The 23,608-nt window shown below is 34.7% G+C and overlaps 1 protein-coding gene across 2 annotated transcripts in view; it reads right to left on the bottom strand.

The window, feature by feature from the left end:
• Positions 1 to 4,605: 4,605 nt before the first annotated feature.
• SPOCK3 (SPARC (osteonectin), cwcv and kazal like domains proteoglycan 3) overlaps positions 4,606 to 23,608 on the bottom strand; it is a 163,461-nt gene continuing 144,458 nt past the window's right edge. For both annotated transcript variants that reach the window (XM_066317620.1, XM_066317621.1), the window contains 4 exons: positions 15,157 to 15,378; positions 8,628 to 8,690; positions 7,330 to 7,467; positions 4,606 to 6,314 (listed from right to left, as the gene is read on the bottom strand). In XM_066317620.1, the coding sequence (XP_066173717.1) occupies positions 6,145 to 6,314; positions 7,330 to 7,467; positions 8,628 to 8,690; positions 15,157 to 15,378 (593 nt within the window). In that variant the 3' untranslated portion in view covers positions 4,606 to 6,144. The remainder of the gene's footprint in view (positions 6,315 to 7,329; positions 7,468 to 8,627; positions 8,691 to 15,156; positions 15,379 to 23,608) is intronic.

Below are 23,608 nucleotides of genomic sequence, written 5' to 3'. Positions count from 1 at the left end.
AACACCATTTCCACTACATGAAAATCAATCTTAATGGACAAGAGATACAACAGTCAATGGTATTATTCCACATATATGTCAGAATCTAAGTAAACTACCATTTATATAAACAGAAAACTCTGTGCACTTCCTTATACTTAGTGAAACAACCATTTGTAATGGATATACTAAAGTATATCTGGACAAACACCTGCTATAAAACTCCTTCTGAGGAACAACTTAATGCCAGTAACATCCCCAGCTTCTGGGCTGGTTAATGGTGCAATTCCTACAGATGCCACCGTGGGAACTGAACTCACCTCAGGACTTATGTATAATTTTTGCTGTGAAGATATGCTAGAAGGCTACATAGCCTAATAAAAACATTATGTGGTGAAATCATGAGGGGAAAGAGTAACATGAGCAATGAACTTAGAATCTTCACACTAATCTTTCTCCTGCCTTCCTTTTATAATCAGGTACATTTTCAAGGCATAAATAAAAAAAATACGGGTAGCTTTCTTTACAAAACTATTAAGAGTAATCAGTCTTATCTAAATTATGCATTTGAATCTGCTGTGCCTTCAAAAGAGCCTCCTTCCTATATTCTAGCAGGATTTCTAAGGACAGATTCTAGAGTTCTTGCTGCTGAAGGCAGTAGTCCTGCTCAACATTTGATTTCTGTCTTCCATTGGAAATTAGTCTATATTTCCAAACACATGGAGAAATTGAGGCCAACAAGTTCACTTGCACAGTAAGAAATACAGACTGGTACCATCATCTTCTGCCATTGCAGTGTCATTTTGCCATACTCTGAGTTAACACTCACCTATAAAATGGTGACACCCATTGGGTCACAATCAATCACAGTGATGACACAGCACAGAGACACTAGCTTTGCACAAACCTTCATCATACTAAGCAAACGTGAAAACTTCCCAACACGAAATAAATACATAAACTTCCAATAGATACATTTGTTCTGTTCAGGTAGTTGCCACAGGTGTTACAGCAGTAAGAATTCTTAAGCCAGTTTAAACCACTTCATACTCAATACTAAAAAGTACGCCTCCTACAAACCAAGCATGATTTTTACTGTAATTTTTTACCTTAGGTGAATTGCCTGCGATTTTACTGGTGGCATCTGTAAAACCATCTCCAAGTTTTGCTCACTTCAACAATGAATGCTTACACTAAAAAAAACAAATAAAAACTTCACCCAAGAGATTTTAGATTAAAGCATGTTTCAGTTCCTTAACTAATGCAGCACAATCGAATTAATGTGTATTAATAAAATTTACTGCAGAAGTATAACAAAACTGAACAAGTTCTGAAGACATTTTGCATAATGCATGCAACCAATCAAATGTGACTTACAGTATACTTTCAAAGAACTGCATTATTTTTAAAAAATAAGGAAAAAGAATCATGGCATTATGACTGCAAAACTGGACTCTTCCTATATATTGCTATTGCCAGGTATTTTTTAAAACAAGTTGAAAGCTCAGTAATCTTTTCGAGCTTTCAAACAAAATCAACGTATTTTAGTAGCCAACACCCTCTTCTTACACCCTGGACTCCAGAAATCTTGTGGCCCTCCAGCCCCCTCAGGCACACGGAATCAATCAGAAGCATTCCATTTACAGTACAAGAGATCCAATCTTCTCTTCTTCACAGAGACCAAAGACCAGCAGACAATCTCACAGAAACCTGTCAGTATGTAAGTCTGTGAAGTAAACAAACTATAAAAAGGGGAAGGAATTGGAGAGTCTTCCCAAAAATGTGTATTTGACATCAATGACAAGACCTCTAGAGCAGACCCTCAGTGCCTTGTGCTGGGTACAGCCAGGTCTTTCAAAACTACACTTGCCTGATGAGCAGAATGACGACCTGAGTTGGAAGGATGTGTATTTTTTTATCTTTCTTTTTTAATTCAGCAGACTGCTGGATGCTCCATGAGTTTACAAAACAGCTGTGATGTTATGGGCAGAGATGGTGAACCAGTGACCTCTCTGTTCATCTTGATTTTAACTGACAAATTTCAACCTTGGTAAAAATGGTTACGTAAAGGCATGAGCACTAGCTTTGTGCATAATCCCTCTTTGAAGTTTTAACCAAATTTTTCTATGGAGTTGGATGGAAAGCCACTGAAAAAATGTGAAATATCTTGCACTATTACTAACATTATGGCATGGAGATTCTTTTTAAAAATAGCCATAAATGTTTCACTTGTAAAACTCACCTTCAAGGAGACATATACTGTGCAAAAATCTCTTTTTCAGGGTTTGATTCAATCAAGATCTGAATCAACAAAAAATTCAAGTGGACATGTCATCTTTTAGTCTAGGCAACTCTGTTTCCCATTCTTGCTCTGGTTCCTTAACTTCAGAGTAATCTCTACTGCCATTTGACTGGATGAATTAACAAATTGGCAGACTGGATCCCTCCTGCACAGCAAGTTCAGACACACTGTGTTAATAGAAATCCTATTGTGACAAAAGGTTTAATTCAGCATGTCCAGCATTGTATTTGCCTTCAGGGGGTGGCTGAGTTTTTTAAAACTTGTTTTATTTACTCACCGAGTGGTACTTGGTTAAGTTAGATATTCTTCCTATTCATTGTATTCTTCTTTATGTTAATACCAACCTCTCTTCACACAGGAACTTGCTGACAAACTACGTTATTGTCCACTGCACTCACTGAAATAGAAGTGTGAATAATTTGTGACCAATATACTTAAATTAGCTTAAAAAACCAGTAAAAATAATTACAGTACTTCAAATAAATTTGTCCTGCCATGGCTTTATTGAAATCCAGTTTTCAAATGCTTTTAGTAATTAGAAATATGTTCACTGTTTTCATGAAGAATCTGTAAATAAAAATACTTTTAATTTCCTATGAAGCATAAAGCTAATACACATCCCAACAAACTTTTATTATTCTACTCAGGCAGTGAAATTTTTAAATAAGAATAAAGGAAATCCAGTTCTTGTCAAAACAGGCAAAATTTTTCCTACTGTCATTATGATCCAATAATGATACAATACGATACATCATTATGTATGAGAATACATATCATTATGATACAATAATCCAATTTTCATATGAGCAAACTAATGACACTAATTCATTTCCTTCTAAACTAAGCACATCTGTGCCTTGACGCAAAACACTCCTTTCAAAGACTATACAATATTTTAATGCATTGATCTTGGTATTCCTTACTTTTCAATGAAACTGAGATTTATAATTCCACACACTCTCAGAAGAGCACAAGGATTAATCACTGTGTCTGAAAATTTCCAAATTTATATCACGATCTTTGCCTATCTATAAATACATGTGCAGAACTGTAAGATCAAGAAAAAGCAATGAACGACAGCAACACTGTAAAAATAGTCAAGGGCTCCCAACTGCTTTCTGCATGACTTTAGTCATGAGGACAGACATCCGTGCAAATTCTTGCATTTTATGGAAAACAGGAAAAAGTTTCTGAATGGTTTCTGTATTGAGTACGTTTATATTATCAGCCTTTGCCTTTTTTCATTCTAGCTGCTCCTGATTTCCTGAATTTCTTTAATGCATAAAAGAAGTGCACACTGAACTGGTTTCCTATTTCTTTGGTATCATGAAAGGTAAGCAACACACCATATTAATCCATAGACAATTACCTACCTTTTACAAAACAAAAGGATGTTTTCAAAGGAAGACTTACACTGTATCAGCTTCTTCTCTGGCATTTCCTCAGGAATTTTTAATAATTCAATTTTTTGTTGTTGCTGTTTTAGTTTTGGACCACAAAAATGACCCAAAATTATCCATATTCCCCACTGTCACTGTTCTTTAGTGAATTCAACTATCTTGATTTACTTCTGAATTTATGCTAAGCAACTTTAATATTCAGGGACTAAAATGCATCTATACTCCTCCTCTTTCAGTTCAGTGGGGAATTTTAAGGGAAGAAAGAATATAAACTTCTTTCAGGCTCTTCTGCATGACAGTTGTTTTCAGAAAGGTCTTCATACTGTAATCCCTTTAGACAAAACACATTATAAATTCTCTTTAATTATCCTAATATCACAAGTTTTAATGAAATGCATTTTCACTTTGTCATCTAATAACCACTTGTCACATAAGAAAAATTCCCCACAACAGTACTTACTGTATCAGCCAATAATGACAACACTTTTTTTTTTAGCTTCTTTATTTAAAATCAGTTTATGTATCAGTGAATTTCACTCATAGGAAACTGTTCTCTGACAAAATCCCACTATCAGAATGGTAAACTCTCAACTATCTTTATTTAAGAAAATAACACAACTATGCCCCACAAATTATGACAGAGCTCAAAAAGAAATCTCTCTCTCTTCTTTACTATGTAATGAAGACAATGTCATAAAAGTACATAACAAAGCTATAGAAAAATCAGGGGAATTACAGAAAACCAAGAGCTCTCTACGTGTTTCACCCTATTCAAGTATTTTTTAATGGAAATAAAGCATTAATGTCTTTATTCAAATAAATACATATTTTAATTCATAAAAAGCATCTGAAACATGAATTCTTCCTGATTCTACATTTCAGACTATGTAAAAAGTCAAAATGATGGGCTATACTGGCCAAAGGTTGGTTACAAGAGTTTTTATTTTGCAAACTATACAGAAACAGTAAAAAAGAAAATGTATTATACTTTTCAATATTACATAAGATAAACAGTAGATTTAGTATTTACTGTGTAGAAATTAATTCAAATAAGAATCTGATTTTCCTTTTATTAATGACGGTAAATCAGTGATTCATTTTTAAATTATACAACCTGTAGTAATAGATTAAACAGGCCATGTCAATTTTATTGTGGGCAGAAAGAAAGATAGGATAAGAATGAAGATGGTGGAGTCCCAAAATGTCTGCACAATTAATTAACATGCTAACATAAATACAGTGATTAAAGTAATTTTCTCTACAGTCAAATCTTAAGTGCTACTCTACACAACAAGTATAATCTAGACCACATGGTAATTACATAATAATAGGAAAAAAAATTAAAATAATCCATTTTCTTCATTCCAGCAGCAGTACCTATACTGGTATTAATTTGGTAATTGGGTGTGCTTAGCTATTGCCTAACATCCTATATTGGTATGCATGCTAAAACCTCTCTAGTTCTATTTTGCAAGGCACCTTTACAATACGTTCTATAAGTTTCTGCACTAGTAACAGAAAACAACATGAATTAAGATAAAGAGCAAAACTATTTCCTGAAATAAGAAAATAAAAAGCATCATTATACATTTATTAAAAACTATTTTGGGGCAAGTGACAATACTCTGAAATATAGTCATTATAAAGATAATATAATTTTAAGCAAATCTTTTTCCCAATGTAAATATTTTATGCTAGTCTGATTAGAGAGAAATACAGAGAAACCACAAAGGGTGAAGCATGAAGTAAATAATGATAAAGCTTATATGACCTTGACATGGAACTAATAAGAGGAAGGATAAGAAAATTTTACAATTACAGAACTGGTGCTTGTCCATGCTACTGCTTTTGAAAAATCCTTTCAATAATCTAGCCATTTCCTAATAAAAACATAACTACAAATGCAAACCCAAAAGAGGATTTTGCTACAGTTTTCCCTTCTGATTTTTGCCATACCTTTGGTTAATTAAAGGCTGGTTGAGATGCTGCTTGTGCACCAAAGTTTTTCTACTGCAATACATTTCTGATTCATCAAATGGACAATTGCAGGGCCTAAAACACTGACAGAACTGAAATTAAGTCACAGTATGCTTTCTGAAGAGGACATGCACAGTTCCAAGTAAGGGCAAATATCCTTTCAGCAGAGTTTTGAAGAGACTGGTTGGCTTTCTAGTGTGTTTTGCACATATATATATATTTTCAGTAGCACATAACATTTTTTTCTTCAGGCTAGAATTCCAATGTGTTTTCTTCAGCGCAACAGCATTTAAAAACTCAAAAGCACATGATATAATTAATCTTATTTAAACAAAAAAGTCTATGACTCCAGCTGCAATGTTTGAAATAATCATACAAAATATACATATTTGTTAGAACCCTTTTGATCTTGGAGAGCAAAGGGATTTTATGAAATATCACCTTGTGAAATGTAGAAAGGTACAACATATGGACCTCTCAGTATTATCAAATATATCCATCATGGTCATCGTCGTCATCATCATCATCCCCTTCATCTTCATCATCATCTTCAATTTCATCTTCATCGTTCATTATTTCATCTTCATCATCTTCATCATCTGTCCATTCATGGAAATCACCAGAGGCAAAATCACCTGAAGTCTCTAAATCGATAGCTAAAAAGGTATGACAGTTATAGAAAAGACTCACAAGATACACTACATATTTATAGTATATTTTACATAATCATACAAAAGGCACACCAGAATATTTAATTTCAGGACCACTACAGAGTGTTACATAAAAATAAAATATAAACAATATAAAGATTCCTTTGTCATAAAAATTTCACCTTCATATTGAATTAATTTCTCAATATGAACAAAGGGAGACAGATTTTATGGATTTGTAGAACTATAATGAGTGCTAGGAACAACTGAAAAAATTTAAGTCCAACTCAGAAATGACAATAAGGACTACTGATAATATACCTTGCCTATTCTTCACTTCTGACACATTGTCTTGAACTATATCAAACTGCCCATTTATCTAGGAAATATTCTGGATCAAATGGACAATAGGCCTGAGCTTGTACCTCAGATACTGTATACAATTTACTCTCTGCTTCAGGCTATGTATGTTCTTTGGTTGGAAAAGTGAAAAGGAGTAATAAATTACTTTTTTTAAAAAAGAAAAAAAAAAAAGAGGAAAAAAAAATTTTTCAGCTTTTATATCTGGGACATCGAATAAAGGTGACATGGGAATTCTTGGAAGAAGCTGCACAGTGCTGTAGGGAAGGGAAAAATAAGGGAAGATTTAGTGTGCTAAAAACTTTTGGCAATTCCCTCAAATATAAACTGAAAAATTGTCAAATCGAATTCACTTGCATGCTGATTACCCAAAGGAATTTCCTGAAACATTCTGGGACTTATCTAATGCTGCTCTGGAAAATTAGTTTTTCCTGGGTTTATATACACTATGCCAAGCACATGTAAGGGGTCTATTAATAGCTGACACAGTGACAGGAGTTCCAAAAAATTAATGAAGCAATAACACATTATATTTTGTTGGGTTTTGTATCAAAATCCATATAGCTGGGTCCCACACTTCTTATTAAAGAAATTTAATCTGGTTGGCAATCAAAGGGAATAACACCTCTAAACCAAACATCACATAAGGTTCTTAACTTACCACATTCTGCTGCACCGTTTGTTCTGGATCCTGACACCTCATTGCCATATCTGTCCACACACCAGCACTGCCCTAGGCTTCCATGGCACTGACTTGGTTTGTAATACCCATCCTCATCACAGAAGGGGATGTACTGCCCTGCAAGATAGATCAATAAAGACAGATATAGATATGTATGCTGAATAGGTATACTAAAGTTCAAGTCTTGGCCAATGTCACAATTATAGCATAAAGCAACTACCTTTTCCTGTTTCATCGTTTCAGCCTCTACACTGACTGCTTTAGTAGTACTAAATTCAGTTGACTCAAAGCGACTGAATGTATCAAGTGTGGGAGGGAAAATAACACATATCAGTCTTGGACTGGATTCAAGACATAAAATGAGCCATCTTCCTTTAAATTTTTGTTGGCAATGTGATATATATTTCTTATTCCCTGAATAGTCCAGATTTTCACTGTATTCTGGTGAAAAGGCTCAAATGTAGGACCCACTCCTGAATGGGAAGTCCTATCATCTGGGAGTACAAACAAGTCTGAACAGTAAGGGCCAAACTTCCTGCCTAACAAGCTATCTGCTACAAGGAGTTGTGTATAATATGTATTTTACAAACCACTTATTTACACACTAATATTTAATTATTCAACCACAGAAGAAAAATGCAGCCGAACACATCACAAAAAACTGTAAAAAATTAATACTAAATTTGCATTTATATGTACAAAAGGGGCTTATTTTGTGAGGCAGTGAATTGCCTAAAGCTGAATAAATCTACTGTTTATTACTTGGACCAAATGGAGACCAAAAGGAACAAAACATTCACATGAAAGCATTTGAAGTGTATAGTTCGTGTTAGAAACCATCCTTATGAGAAATACAGTTTTGACAGCTTCAGGCCAAGCCTTTTATTGCAGCTTTTACACAGTGGCTAGTGGTAAATGAAGACTTTACACTTTAGAAATATTGATGCAGTATAAACTGATTCACAACAAAGATTTCAATTACTTACAGAATATTACAGTTAAAGGATCAGCACAAAAACTACTTCAGGAGTACCTTACGCTGTCCCCCCTGTAACTGTAAAAATGTACCTTCTATCGGGGTAATAAAACAGATGTAAGAGCTTTTGGTTGGTAACGTAATAAAACCAAGCTTAATAGCTTTCAAGAATTTCATAAATTTTGTTGCTGAGATTTACTGTGGTCTATCTTCATTGGATTAATATTGATTTTATGTTGCTGTTTAACTAGGGTTATTTATGTAAGTAATAAAACCTTCAAAAGAATGATCTATGGCTCACCTAGGAGCTTCTTTCCTCCTTGCTGCTTCTGAATGTTGCTGAGCTCTGTCTGGCAAGGTGGGTCTATATAAGGACATAAAAAATGTTAAACAGGTTACACAGTATCTAGGACAGAAAGAACATAACTATGTTTTCACAGTTTGCTATGTTGCATGGTCACTCTAACTACTGATCTTACAAAACACACACATCTGAAATAAAAGAATTACCACACCTTGCTACAGCTTCAGAATTATGAATCTGCACACCACCATGGATTTGTGCAGTACACCACTCCCAGTTAACTCATCTCCAAGTGAGCATCTAGTCACTAGTCTGGAGGATCGAGGAATGCTAGACCAAAATAGTAACTCTATCACACCCTACTTTACTGGTCTATAAAAATCAGTGCAACTGTGAAGCTTGCCTCATGCATTAGCTAAAAAACAGGATGATTCTTCTAATTTCCTCCCTTTTGTCCTTTTTAGAAGTCATACTCCAATTTTGTATTTCACATACTACACCAAGAAAATAAGACCTTTTTCTTCATTGAAGTCTGCAAGATTCTGATTCTCTGGCAACAATTTAAGACTGGAACCTATAGATATGAAGTCTCATGTGCAGCAAACTAACTCAAATATGGAGGCAAACTTTAGATGACTCTAAGAAGCGGAATATGTACTAAAATTCAGTTTTCCTTTCCTCAGCTACAGCTTATTCTAGCTCTGAATAATTTAATTTCTTACTGTTCATAAAAGAAAGTTGCAGTATACCCCATGAATGTGAAGAGAATAAGATGTGAATGTGTTTACACCACTGTTCAATAAGTGAAAAAGTCAAAGACAGCAAAGCACTAATTAATTGCTGAACACTGGCACTGCATACCATGTTAGACCAATATTAGCATCAGGGTATTTCTCATTCAGCAATAGCATTACTGAGTTTATTTACAGGTGTTCTTAGCTTGCACTGTTCCCAGACAAAATCTTACATGCCACGAATATTAAATCCATTTTCCATTCTAGCAGACTCTGGCCATTTGTAATACATCTTTGCCATGTACTTAACTCAAGGATACCTTTTTCTCCATGCAGACAGAAAAAGGTGTTCTGAGGTGGTTTGAAGATGAGTAAGACTGGCCCAGACTACTGATGCAGAACACACATTAAGACCAGAACCCAGTTCTATGTAGGGCACTCTGGTGACAAATGCCTAGATGAAAAAGGGATCAAACATATACTTCTGGTGAACACAGAGCCTCTTGGCTGGCACAGTCTAGTCATTCCAACATGCCTTTGGTATTATCTAAGAGAGTAAACAAAAACTAGAGGACAATAATAACCCCTTACTGGCAGGAAGGTGTTCATTTCTCTAGGTTTCACATTTTAAATAACATTTATGTATGCAATACATTTAAAGGATCTCGTAAATACTTTGAGTGGCCTCAATTCTGATGGGCCTGGCTTTTCAAACAAAATCTACAATGATTCTTTTTAGAATGAAGGCCTGAAAGGTAGGCTCCATTTTCAAAATACTGTCAAGAGGAGTCTTAATGCCAGAAGAAATTTTCAGGAGTTGCCTTTCCAGACAATGAACCAATTTCTCTGTGTGCTCTTGAAAAACCACTGAGATTTGACGTCACTGGGTGGGTATTGGATTTTAATAATTCAGTCTCTGAGTATTTGTTGAAGCTACATGAAGTTTTACTTTTTTTGTTGTAAGAAGTACTTTGAAGATGATCATGCTCACTATTTCATTATCTTTTAAAAGTAAGGTTTCTCTCTTTCCCAATATTTCATGATTTAAGCTCTTAATGCTACAACATTCTGAGAATCAATTATTTCTTAAACTAAAGGTATTTTCCACTACCATTAATCTAATAAATGGCAGTCATTTATCATACAAATATCACAGGTTAAAAGGAATGGGGTGGATTTGGCAGGGCTAGGTTAATGGTTGGGTTATGTCACAGAATATTTCTCACCTATTGTATTCTATTCTATCCTCTCCTCCCCTCCAAAAGTGATGGGAAATATGCTGATGAAGAAAAAGTAATCAAATAGAAAGAATACATGCATTTTTTTCCATGAAAAACAATCCTAAATTAGAAACATAGATATGCACATGTGAGCACTAACATGTGAAAATGTAAAAATTATGGATGATGCCTAAAGAAATGCATCATCTTTTATAGCTATAAATCTTTGGTGGCATAATTACAAAAAGGAATACCACCAACCAAGAGTGAGGCGACATGAAGTAGCTACTTACCCAAAACACTCCTCTTCTCAGAGGTTAGGTCTTAAAGATTCACATTTAAGCTTTGCTTCTCAGGATAAAAGCAGTAAAAACTCTTAACATAACTAAATCACTCTGGTGCTTAAAAATGTCAAAGAGAATGGCAGGCTAGAAGTTCAACCAATTCCTTTTGGCTCACAGCACATTCTTTTTCCTCTCTTCCCAAATCACAGTACTGCCCTCTTAATTTGCAGGTTAGTTCCTAGGTTTGAAAAGCTTTTTTTTTTAGATTCCTGAAATTATTTCAATAAAAAAAGCAGTCACCGGACAACTTATGGTAGTCTTGAGTCAAGGAGAAAAAAAAATCCATTACAAAAATCCAGGTGGTAGCTCTTTCCTTGAAATAGTAATGAATCTGACATCCGCCTGTCTGAAAATCTGAATACAAATAAGGTATCTAATCATCTTCATCCTTAACCTACTTTCATGGATGTGGCAGAAATTGTCCTTCTGATAGTATCCATGCATGGCTAGGAGTGAATCATGAACCACACAACACCAGCCATTCACAGTTTGCCAGTGCTCAAAGTACTGGTGCACACCAGAGCATCCAACACTATTAATGCCAGCCCCCGGATACCCAGTCATGTCAAGAAGGGCTTCAAAGCTAGCACAATTAAGCTTTGATTTACCAAAAGTGCACATGAACAGATCAACTGGAGTCAAACTGGTAGGTTTGACAAAGAACACCTTTGATTTTTTAACAGATAGGTCTCAAAGAGTTGTTATCCACAGAGTGAGCCTCCAATTTTCAGAGATTCTCCTTCTTACTCAAATACACAACAGTGATTTTTTCACCTATCGAGTAGATAATATTTGGCAGAGTCTCTGAGTTCTGGAATATGGTCCACTGCAGATAAGGCTGCAGTGATATCTTGCCTTTACTTGGGTCAACCATTATAATTGTTGGACATCTGAGGTTTGTACTTCAGCGATCCAAAGCATCAATACTACACTTCAAGAAGTCTGCCAGGGGATCTCATTTATGACCATCATTTATATTGATAAAAGCATGTTACATCTTCCTTTGTAACTATCTATAAATATAATTGAAGTCCTTGCAATCTTAAAACTGGCAAATACAAACCATGATAATTATTCTTCTGTAAGAGGGACTGCTTTTAAAGTCATGAAGATGTCTTCCAGGCATGACAGACAGAACAGCCCCTAAGAAAACACCTCTAGAGAAGTGCTGGACTAATAGGTCCATGCAGAGACCTGTAGTAAAGAAATATTTTGCTGCTAAGCATTAATACTCTCAGTTCAATTGGCTACTCTCCTACTCTGAATCAGTGATGCAAAAAAACAAGGCTGCAGCAACCAACTACCAAGAGAAAAGAAATCAGCCTATAAAAAGGGCAGCATTGTAAAGGCCTCAGCCCTTCAGCATTTAGGTAACCACTAAAGTGTCATGTTAGCATTGAACAACTAAGAAAGTCAGTTCTGAAGATGAGTGCTGAAACACTTGCATGGATTGCTGAAACTAGACAACCATAGTGACCAAAGTGTACAGAAACACTTGCAAAGAACACTGGCACAGTACAGATTTTGATGTTTTGCAGAAATTCATTTTAATGCCTTGGATATACCTCAAAAATATTAAACTACATTTAAAGCAGAGTTAAGGGCAAGAAAAATGCAATAAGCACCACTGGACTGTACTTTAGTGCTTAACCATTAGTCAAGGTGGGACAACTGCTACAGAAAGATCATCTTCTCCACAAGAAAGATGTGACTTCAGGATTCATAAAAAAGTTACCTATATTGACTAGAAGTCATTAGCAATGTGCAGTAATAGCTTTAGTGTAGTGCAATCAAGCAGAAAGGAAGAATGAAGAAGAATTTCAAGTACTTGTCTAATCCTGACAGTCTTGCACGGTAAATTTAAGATCAAAGACCATGAGGGCTTCTCAGATAATGAATCAAGCAAATATTAGGTACTTTTAAAAAGCACAATGAAATTGCTATCCCAGTATATACATATGATTGACTAATTTTTGTATTCCCTTTAGAACAACTTCAACCAACAAAGTAATGTAAAACCACTGATATACCCAGAAAGCACTACCAAGCTCAATGAATACAGAGAACTGCTCTACATAGTTTGAAGCATTCTGTTAATATCAGCTTCTTTTAATAAAGATCAGAAAGAAGCTGCTGAATTTCTCAGCTTTTCCATTTCTTTGCTATTAACAGCAAAGGGCTAGTTAAAAGCCTTATTTAGATGATTCCATCAAGTAAAACATAATCACACATGAACATTTCCATGGGTTCAGCATAACAATGCGAATTACAGAGAATTCACTGGGTCACTAATACACTGGGACAGTTGTGCAATTGCAAATTCACTGTCCACACAGTGGGACAGTTGTGCAACAGCTAATAAGACATGACAAAAGAAAACTATGAACTTTTTTTCTCCTTACACCAAAACCCAGAAAAATACAGATTTTGATGACATTGTTAATTTTGAAGGATGAAGTGCATGTTTAACATGCAAGGATTGCTGAAACAGATCTAGGAGATGCCTAGGAGATATCTTTTTTATTATATACTCAAACACACTGTGGTATTAAAGTCTACCTAATCTGTTTGAAATCAGCACCTTATCTCAACACCATTATCAAGACAGTGAGGAAGTGGGTAAAAAAGGGGAAGAAAAGCTTGATAATGTTGGGTTCTGCAATGTGAAGGATGAGTGTCACTGAAAGATGGATCTGTTGGGGTACCATTAATAAAATTTTGTAGTGTTTAAATCAGTCTTTACAATACCATCTTTAGGTTCTAACAGTACACTGAGCAAATATTATGCACCAAATATGTTTACAAATGCAAATGCAAGACTACTTGAAACTGATCTGTGGAAGGGTTTTCTTAATGCCCTGGTTATGCCATTATATGAAATTGGTGGAAAAACCTTGGACTATAGTAGGCCTACTATGTAGGCCTACATGTCATTTACTGTATTTCCTCTGGCAATAGGAAAGAATTATACTGCCCTTCAAAGACTAGGAGTATTTATATAATAAGCTGAAATTATTGTGGTTTTTCATTTTATAGACAAATGAACAAAACATGTTACATTCTTTAAGAGCTACATTACTTCTGGGTTATTTCTAATTTGCTACTGTCGGTAGCATTACATACATGCTTACAAAAAAGTCACACAGTTCTTGTTCTACTATAAAACAAACAAGGCATTTTGAAAGTTTGAATGTTAAGTTTCTAACAAGAAAGTTTCTGAAGAAAAAATATCTGCTATTTAGTATTTATCTACAGAAGTACAGCTTTATTTTTACTTAGATTTACAACTGGCATATGTGGCATGATAAAAACCTTTATTTCCACAGAAATCGGAATGAAACCATAAATGTTGAATGTTAATAGGAATTTATCACGAGAGTTTTAAGGGTGCAAGTGAGATTTAAAAACTGATACTAAAACTTTCAAAAAGGCTGAATTAGCATAGGAAACTTTCCACCAAATCAGTTTTATCTCCTCTAATGGCAGTAGAAATTTGAACCCTAGTTGCTGTTTATCCTTTAGAAAAACTCCCTCACGCACTTTCGCACAACATTCAATGAGTGAGTTGCTGGATATCTTACAAGTAGCTTGATTATATAATTTACATGACGTCTCACCTATGTCTAAAATTGTTATATATTCCTCAGGAAAACAATGCTTACAGGTTGTGTTTATTTGTCTAACCAAAATCACATCAGAACATTAACAAGAGATTCAACTAGGCAATAAAACCCAACTGGTTTTAGGTCTTAATGACTGGAAATAACTATCTATAATGTTCATTCAGCTATTTTATTAGGCTCACTGAACATTAAGATACCCTACATTAGCAATAAAAAAGTTTATCTTACATTGTGGGCAAAGTAGACGGGGAAAGAAACTATTTAAGTGATTTTTTTCTTTATTTTCATCTCTTTCCCTCTATGTACATACTAAATTTTGGCACGAGGAACAATATAGCTGTAAAAGCATTAGTGGCAGTGTTGCACTTTGTTTAAAATCCTAGAATTTCTAGGAAGTCTTTCCATTTAGCTTGAGCTGTTTGGCTTTTTTCACGAGTTTTTACTTCATTTTAGGTATTCACCATATGTCACAAACCTTAACACAAATTATTGCACAGCATTAAAGAGCTTGTAGTTCACTGTAATCTTCTTAATATATTAATAAAAAGATAAAGCCCAACAAAAAGGTCAGTCATTTGCATATGCAGGTTGATCTCATCCTTTACCTTGCTGTCTTTGGAAGCAGTAGCACCACTCATTGTTAGATATCAAACTGTCTTTGTATGTGTCACAAGAATTGAAGAATGCCCTGGTGCACGGTTCATTCTTGTCAAGGTAAATGCTTCCAAGTTCTGACTGGTCCAACAACAGGTCATAGTTCGTATCGAGCCTATTAAACATCCAGCCGAGGGAGTCTTTGCAAATTGGCAAAATGCTGGTATCAAATCCTAAGAGGGAAAACAAAAATAAAAAAAAAATTATATAAGAGAAAAACTAGAGCAGCTGCTGATCCCAGCCACCACAAAAGAATGCTGCATCATGGAAACAGCTCTGGTGGTACAGAGATACCATAAATAAACAGTGTATGCTGTTCAAATGCACATCGAAATTATATGTCAGATTCACTTTTGAAATCACTAAACTAACCTGCTAAAAAAATCAGTCCAACAGCCAGCCTCAAAACATTCAGAAAGACGAGTTTTCATGTCAAATGTTATACATGTAGCAAAAAATTATATGTAATGGTTCCCCGGAAAATAATACTGATGAGGAATTTAAGTGAAATTATAAATCAGGAGAATGAAACTTAAGTGGTTTGCAAAGTTTACAGAACTAAAAAGAAAATAAATTCCAGGTAACTTATAGTCCGTGCTTGGAGATTTTTTTCGTTGTTCTGAAAACATACATATAAATCTATGAAAAAGGAACATGATAGTCAGGTTCAGCAATGCTTTGAAAATTGTATTTTATCTTTACATGGTGCACTATGTAAAGTCTTGGAGGAAGCCATGTAAAAGGTGATTGCTAAGAGCAGCCAGCTGCCAGCATTATACTTACCTGTACAGCTTGCATCTTCCTAAATCACTGCTTGAAAAAACGGCCAAATGGAACAGGCTGAGTTAATTATTCCTGTAGCCAGACCTCACACCTCCTATTTACATTTCCTGCATGAACTTTAAAGTACATGCAGACTTGCCTATGGACATGAAAGAGAAATGCAGAAACCACCAGGCCTCTTGCCTCTGTCGAAGTTGTTAGCTGCAGATGATACAAACACACTCCTTTTCTGGGTCATGCCACAGGCCAGTGTGGCCAGGCAGTTGAGTACACATCCTAATACAGAACGAGACTTAGTGCTACTAAAAACATCATTCTTCTCAAAACTTTATATTAAAACTGAGCACTGAACAAAATGAGATTGGTAGATATGGCTATAGAAAAGTTGACACGGGAGGATGCAGGAATTCCCAATTTCTATTGCTGTTGAAAATCAAGCCTGCCTGCCTTTGCTGTTGTTCTGACAACAGCGACAAAATCTGAAAACTGCTTCTATACTGCTAAACAGGTTTAATCCAGTAATTGTATTTAGAAGTCATTAGATGTCCTTTTTATATATATATATATATATATATATATATATATATATATATATATGGAAATGCCCACTCTGGTAGAATTTCAGAAAGGAAAAGCAAGCTGACAGCATCAAAACTCCCTGCACAAATCCGACCAACACATAAAACCCCTTCCCCCAGAAATTCTAAATTAACTATTACTTTTCATCAGGGTGATCCCACTTTTTTCTAGTTCCCTGATGATCTGTTGCATTCATTATTATTTTTGTTTAGTAGAAAGACAAAAAAATTGAAAAAAAAATAATTAAAGCCATCCATTTCATATTCTTGAAGTTTTCGTGCATTTAACACCATTTATAAACATACCCAAGCATTCAGCCAAAGATCTTTTTCCCTTTCTCTTCAGCCCTTGATAAATCATCAAGGCAAAACTTATTTTCTGTGGATTATGAGGAGCAGTGAGATACAGGACCCAATTGAATGAATAAGGATAGAGAGTAAATGTCTTATGCAGCCTTATCTGTAAAAGGTATCAGAATTATTAAACAGGTGTTTCTAATTAGAAAAAATCTGGAAAGTTCCTCCATCTTAAACCATTTTTTCTAAGGATTAATGTTCAGTGTAACTATTTACCTATAAGGCTCTGTTCCTGAAGGCCTCCTAACACTTTCTCTCTTAATTCTGCTTTTAGCTAGAGATCCTCCTCAAGACCTTGGATAACAAAAGAGGTCAGCATGAAACATACTGCTACCTATCCTGCCTTTTGTGTACCTGCATGACAGGAGAAATTATTCTTGTAGTCACAATTTTTTTCTCAATTTAGCACTTTGGCCAGCTCACCTAACTCTAATGGATGGGGCAGAAATAGAGCAAACTATGATTTTAATTAATAAAATGCCAACTAGAAGGAGAATTTAAGATAAAAGCCACTTAAACAGTATATTTAAGGATAGACCTTGTGGGCCAAAGTAATTCAAGATAATACCTCTGTATGTGGAAATTCCAGCTTAAGTTATTGAAAGAGGCATCACTTTCAAAATGTTTTTAAATTTGCATTTGTGGTTCATGCTGGCAAAGCTCACATCACGAAGTCTTTGTATTTTAGGATACCAGAAGACAGTTTTATGCTTTTAATAAGCTATACTAAGGCAAAGCAGAAATCCCCCAAACATCTGCTTATTTTACAGAATAAGCCAAGTTAGAAGGGATCGAGTCCAACTCCTCAATTATTTTCAAATTGTACTCTAAAAAGAAATAAGTGCATCTGAAGAACAGTGAAAGAAAATGGAACATTTCAAAGATGTACGCACCACTAAATTAAGGTTGGAGGACTATTATACAACTGCATAAGATTTTATCTCTTTTTTTTCTTGATTTCCTTAACTAGCATTATCCTGTGACTGGAGTTCATCCTCTGTTCCCATTCCTCATTTTTTCTCACTTCTTTCTATATAGCTTTTAGATTTTTTAAAAAGTGATATCCCACCAGCATTTTCTCTATTACATTTTTCATAATTAAGGACAAAGCTTGAAATTAAAAAAAAATTACATTGGACTCAGCAATATAATTAAAAGGCAGATAATTTTATTACAGATCACTGATACCAACAGGATTGCAACAGAAAAATGTTATTATATTCTAATATTTTCAATCTTGTCAAACTTGAATCCTGTCAAAGTTCAACATAGCCATAGCTGATAAATTAAATATAGAGTATGAAGTCTGATACTCATGACATAGAAGATAAGAATTTACTCATTCCTAGAAGATAGGAATATATTATTCTGGTATATCCGAACTAATAAACTTACTTCAAAGAAGCATATTTTATATAAGAAAAGCTTATATTTATTAAAACTGTCATAACCTATGTGTTAAATAGCATCAGATACTGGAAGAAAAAGGCACTGTGGATCACGGAGTCTAACTTTCTATTAAATAACTGTTTGATTTAATAATTTCTAAAACTGATCATGTTTTACCTTGAAAGTAATTTATATTTCTTTTTTTTAGAGTTCTAAAGTAGTCTGTGTTTTCATTTACAGCCCAGTTATATTTTTTGTAGTTTTTACTAGTTTTTGTTCTTCCTTTTGTTTAGTATACACAATTTTAGTGTTTTAAGTAGATAAAAATCACATTTCTTCTTATTTTCATTGGTCCTGTTTCATCAAGCCGAAGTCTTTCACAACCATCAATCACTGTGATATAGAAACGTTTTAAATCTAGGATGAATATTAGTTTTGCTCAAATAAATAAAATAAATAGAAATGGCTCAAGAATTTCAGAGCTAAACCAGGCAGGTGTTGACAGAGCTTTGTTTGATATAAAATGGAGCACTACATCTCTTCCAGAACTGCTACACCACAAAAAGATCACCAATTCAGGTCTATATACATATTATGAACTCTTCTAGAGATAATTGTGGTAAAATTCTTGGTTGATTTTAAAAGAACCTTTGCTGAACTGTCCAAGCTTAAAATTATAAGTAATTTCTCTCAACAATGACTTGCTTCCTGTAATACAATAGTGATAAAATAATACATCTTGAGGGTGATATATAAAAGAGAAAAGCCTTGAAGTACATACCTAGAGTTTACTATCTGCTAATAGGGTTTGACACATGAAGGTGTCAGGTGATGCAGAACTAAGAATCAAAAAATCACCAGGTGACCTAGACCTAGGAAATTATTGCCCAAATAACATACTACATATATTATCACTTGGAATACCAACTAGAGTGCTGGCTTTAAACATTTTTCACAGTTGTAATACAAAGCAATAAGCAGAAACTAAGGAATAATTAGTATAATTGAATGATAGTAATTCATTCTTGATGGTTAAGTACCAGGACATCATGCTGAGGAGAGAAAAACTACTGCTCAGATGACTAAATTATGAAAGATGGTTTTTCTCTTTCGTTTTAACAACTTATTAAAAAATCTATTTCCATATACCATAATGAAGTGAACTTTTACGCAGCTATTTCTGAACATTATCTAAAAAACATGAAGTACAACCTTATGTTTTTTTCCTGGTCAAAACAATGCCGAAGGAAAAATTACTATGAAATATAACCATCTTCCATGGCTTACATACTGGGCATTCAAAACATTTGCTCAAAGGGAACCAACAGAAATGCTCTTCTTTCTGGTTATTTCTCTGGGGAGAATTTCAGCTCTCATCTGTTTTCCAAGGTAAAACTATTGTTTGCCTGTTTATTAAGCACATAAGTAAAGTGTACATTGAGGAAGGCAGCTTTTGAAACCATGTGGAAATCAAAACAGCATACATACACGGGACTCACATATTGCATTATATAGAAATTGTTTATCCAATATGCCAAGAAGTGCACATTTTTTTCCAATAACCAGTGTGCTGTCTGAAGCAATGAAAGTCACTGGCAAATCACACATGTGAATAAACACACATGCACTCTTTGCCAGACTCCTGGCTGACATCTAGACTGTGGATTTTACCTGTTCAGTGTGCAAGCTGCATAGCAAGAAGGTTTTCTTTTGTAATGGATTTCTGTAATATTCTGGCTAGCAGAAACCCTTCAGTGAACAGCATCTCACAGCTGAAGCCTACTGTGCACAAGAGGGGAAAATGTTTCACTTCCTAATGCAATCAGGACAGAGCAGAGCAGGAAAGACTAAAATAAAGAGGACTAAGCAGAGGCGAATGTCTTTGTACTTGATCACAAAAGTGGTGACCTTGGTGACCCTCATCTGGCTCCACAAGAGCCAGGAGACAGATTCAACCATAACACTCTCTGTCCCTTGTCTGAGGCTGCAATACATTTCTGCTCACTGTGATTACACAGACTCAAGCAGAGACCTTAAGGGAAGACACAGAACCACAGAACATCCTGAGCTGGAAGGGACCCATAAGAATCATCGAAGACCAACTCCTGGCCCTGGGGAACATGGGGAAGTACCAAAGGTATTTTGATAAACCTAGGAAAACTGACTCTCATGTCACAACAAAAGGTACAAGGGAAAGTAAAACTGCAATGTCCCTGTTAAAGTTTGCATTCTGAAGTCTCTTCCAGAAAGTGCTTTAAAGAATTTTATATGGAAGGGGAGGCAGGGAGTTCTGGGGGGAAGCAACATGAATCCTATTCCTAGAAGCTATCAGTTTCCTAATAGATTGATAGATCAGATAAAATTTGTTATTTAGGATACCAGATTTACCATTTATTGACCAGGAGTGACTTTTAGAGGAAAGCAGATAACTGAGGATAAAGAATAAAACAAAAATGAAATAAAAATTAAAATAATAAAGACCCACATGTTCCACTGTGTATAATAATAATTCTGTACAAAAGATTGAGTCAAAACTAATTTCAGTCAATAACACTGATGTGGTTCATTTAGAGACTTACAATTTAAGTAGAGATGAATTAATTAAAATTCCTGTTCAGAATAATTCTAGTCTGGACTACTTCTTGCAGACTCTTGCATTGAGGATGCCTTTGCATGGGCTAACCTAACACATGAAGAAATTCACTGGAAGAACCTTTCCTTTCTAGCAAACCAGAACTATGGTTCAGGTTGTCATCCTGTTCAACTTCGCAGTTCAGCTTTATGGAATATTTTCTGAAATAATCTCAGGAATTAGACGAATTCTCAAGCTGTCAGTGTTCTGAAAACATAAAAAATACTGTTTAAAGCCACAATTCTTTCCAGCTCTAGTTCTTTCCTTACTCTAGGAGTAAGGAAAACCCTACTGTTCTCATGAGTTCTGTCTGTACCTCAGGGTTTTCAAACATGCCTCAGCAGTCAAGATCAGGGAAATGTAATTTATCAATGCATAATACCATCTTGCCTCTTCATCAATAAGGAATTTATGATAGTCAGAATTACATTAAAATCTTCAAGCAAAAATCTGCTTATTTTATTTACTTGTCCTTACAAAATCTGTTTTTCCTCTTGCAACTCCATATAGGGGCTTGTTAATTTAAGTGTAATACTATCTTACTAAGCTAGTTCCACACAAGCTGCTTGAAAGTAATTTTCTTCCATACTTCTTGTATTTTTAGGTTATTTTCAAAATTATTTGTGTATTAGACTCCAAATCATCATATTATTTCCAAGCCATAAGAAGATTCTCTATTTATTAACATTGACCTCTGGTCTTTCAACTTCTAACATGACATGGTGCACAAGTATTCTTCAGAAATAGACTGCCTGTTAGCAGAAATATCTGTGGGACTATAGTATGCTTTGTGCTTTGGATATGATGCATTATTTTTGTGTTTTATCACACAAAATTAATATAGAAACAGAAAAAAATATTTGATTAGACTTTAAACAGGTATATAAAATGTCACTTAATATTTTTAGCTCTACATATTTTGATCCAAAAGCGAAAAATAATGGGGCTATTTTTGTAGTATGTTGGTCAAATATACTTTTCCCCTGTAACATATACTTAGACCATAAATGGCCAGAGGAAAAGATTCAAGTATGTATGTAGCATCTATACTATTGATACTTTTAGATATATTACATTTGACCACATCTGGACCCAAAAAGAATTTTGGAAATAATATCCCCATTATTTTTTGAAATATCCTACTCTCGACTACTAATAACATTCTGCTTTGGAAAAAAAGTGTCAGTCAGACAAAATTACCTTCCTCTTGTAGAAACAGTGCAATGTAGGCACCTGACATTTTTAACTTGTTCACAGCATATTGACAGCTCTAGCAGTTTGGTTTAAGTACATGAATGATTGTGTGGAACAAAGTGGATTATTTAATAGCTGGAGTAATTTCAAAAAGCACCACAGAGGCACTGGACTGTGCTCAAGTCCTTTAATATATCCCATCCTAAATGCCACCAGAGTCATAGAAATATGAAAAACACCTAAATACAAAGAGACAATTAGAGAGGATGCCACAAATTGCTTCTTTAAATGCAGAATGGCTTTTCAGTGAGGAACAAACTTTATGACAAGAATCCAGGAAAGCCTAGGGGAAAAGGGTGACAAAACAGATTTTTAACTCTCCAAGGGTAATGAACAACTCCAGGGATCTGTTAAGACTGGACTCTGAAAGGCGAAGTTGCATTCAGGTGGCTTTTTGTTGCAGCTGTTATTCTGCACAGACCGCCAAGCCTCATGTGTGAAGTGTAAAGTCATTATACATGGTAAGTTCTTCGCAAGCTTTATTTGCAGCTGTAGCTTTTTGTATTTCTGAAACAGGGACTGGACAGCCCTGGTCACTAAGGTATCAATATGGCTGGATGCCCTGATATACTCAGATATCAATAGGCCTGATGTCTTGAACTTCCTATGACTTGGGAAATAGACATTAAGGGATATTACTTAAAAAATTTGCTCTTCAAGAACAGTTTTAAGAATTTTTTAATGATACTAGAAAGGACTTTACCATGTTAAATGGTTATCATATTTTATGTTTCTTCATGTGTTTACAGGGACATAGTGACACAATATTTTCTTCTAAACTACAGACATGTTCATTTCTCATAAAATGCAGTATGTATTTTGCGGTCTTCAAAAATTTTGAAGTACAGAAATTTACATAATGGGAAAAACATATAGCACTAGTGAAATCAGTTTTAAAACAATTTGTGCAAAATCTACAAATCAAAAAACATTAAAAAAATCATTCAACTGCTTTCTGTCTATAGATGGACTGCCTTCCTGCAGTAACCTGTCAAATTATTGTAAACATGTAAATATTGTCTATTTATAGAATCAAATAAATACTGCACAAATAGGATGTTTAACATCTAAACCTAGTATTTTTTCACAATTAGCTATTTGTCATTTGAGTAACTGACCACAGTACTGAAACACTACCCACTGAACAGTTATTGTTCATATGTGAAACACTATAGGTTTTTGTTGAATATTACTTTTCTGAAACAAAAAAGAAGAAAATATAGGACAAACTGAATGTCTCACATGTGACCATTTTGTAAAGCTTGATTTGCTTTATTTTAGTAAAAAGAAAATAAACATCCCAAAGCCTATCATCAAACTTCAATCAAATTTAGAACCAGTAATAAGTTAATTCTTAGTACAACATTCCAAATTCTACCATGATAAAAGGCCAAGTCAAACATTTATGAC

Source organism: Sylvia atricapilla, chromosome 4 (assembly GCF_009819655.1).
Source record: "Sylvia atricapilla isolate bSylAtr1 chromosome 4, bSylAtr1.pri, whole genome shotgun sequence".
Classification (NCBI taxonomy): Eukaryota; Metazoa; Chordata; class Aves; order Passeriformes; family Sylviidae; genus Sylvia; species Sylvia atricapilla.
The sequence above is the reverse complement of the archived record's forward strand: the minus strand, read 5'-3'. Positions and strand labels throughout refer to the sequence as shown.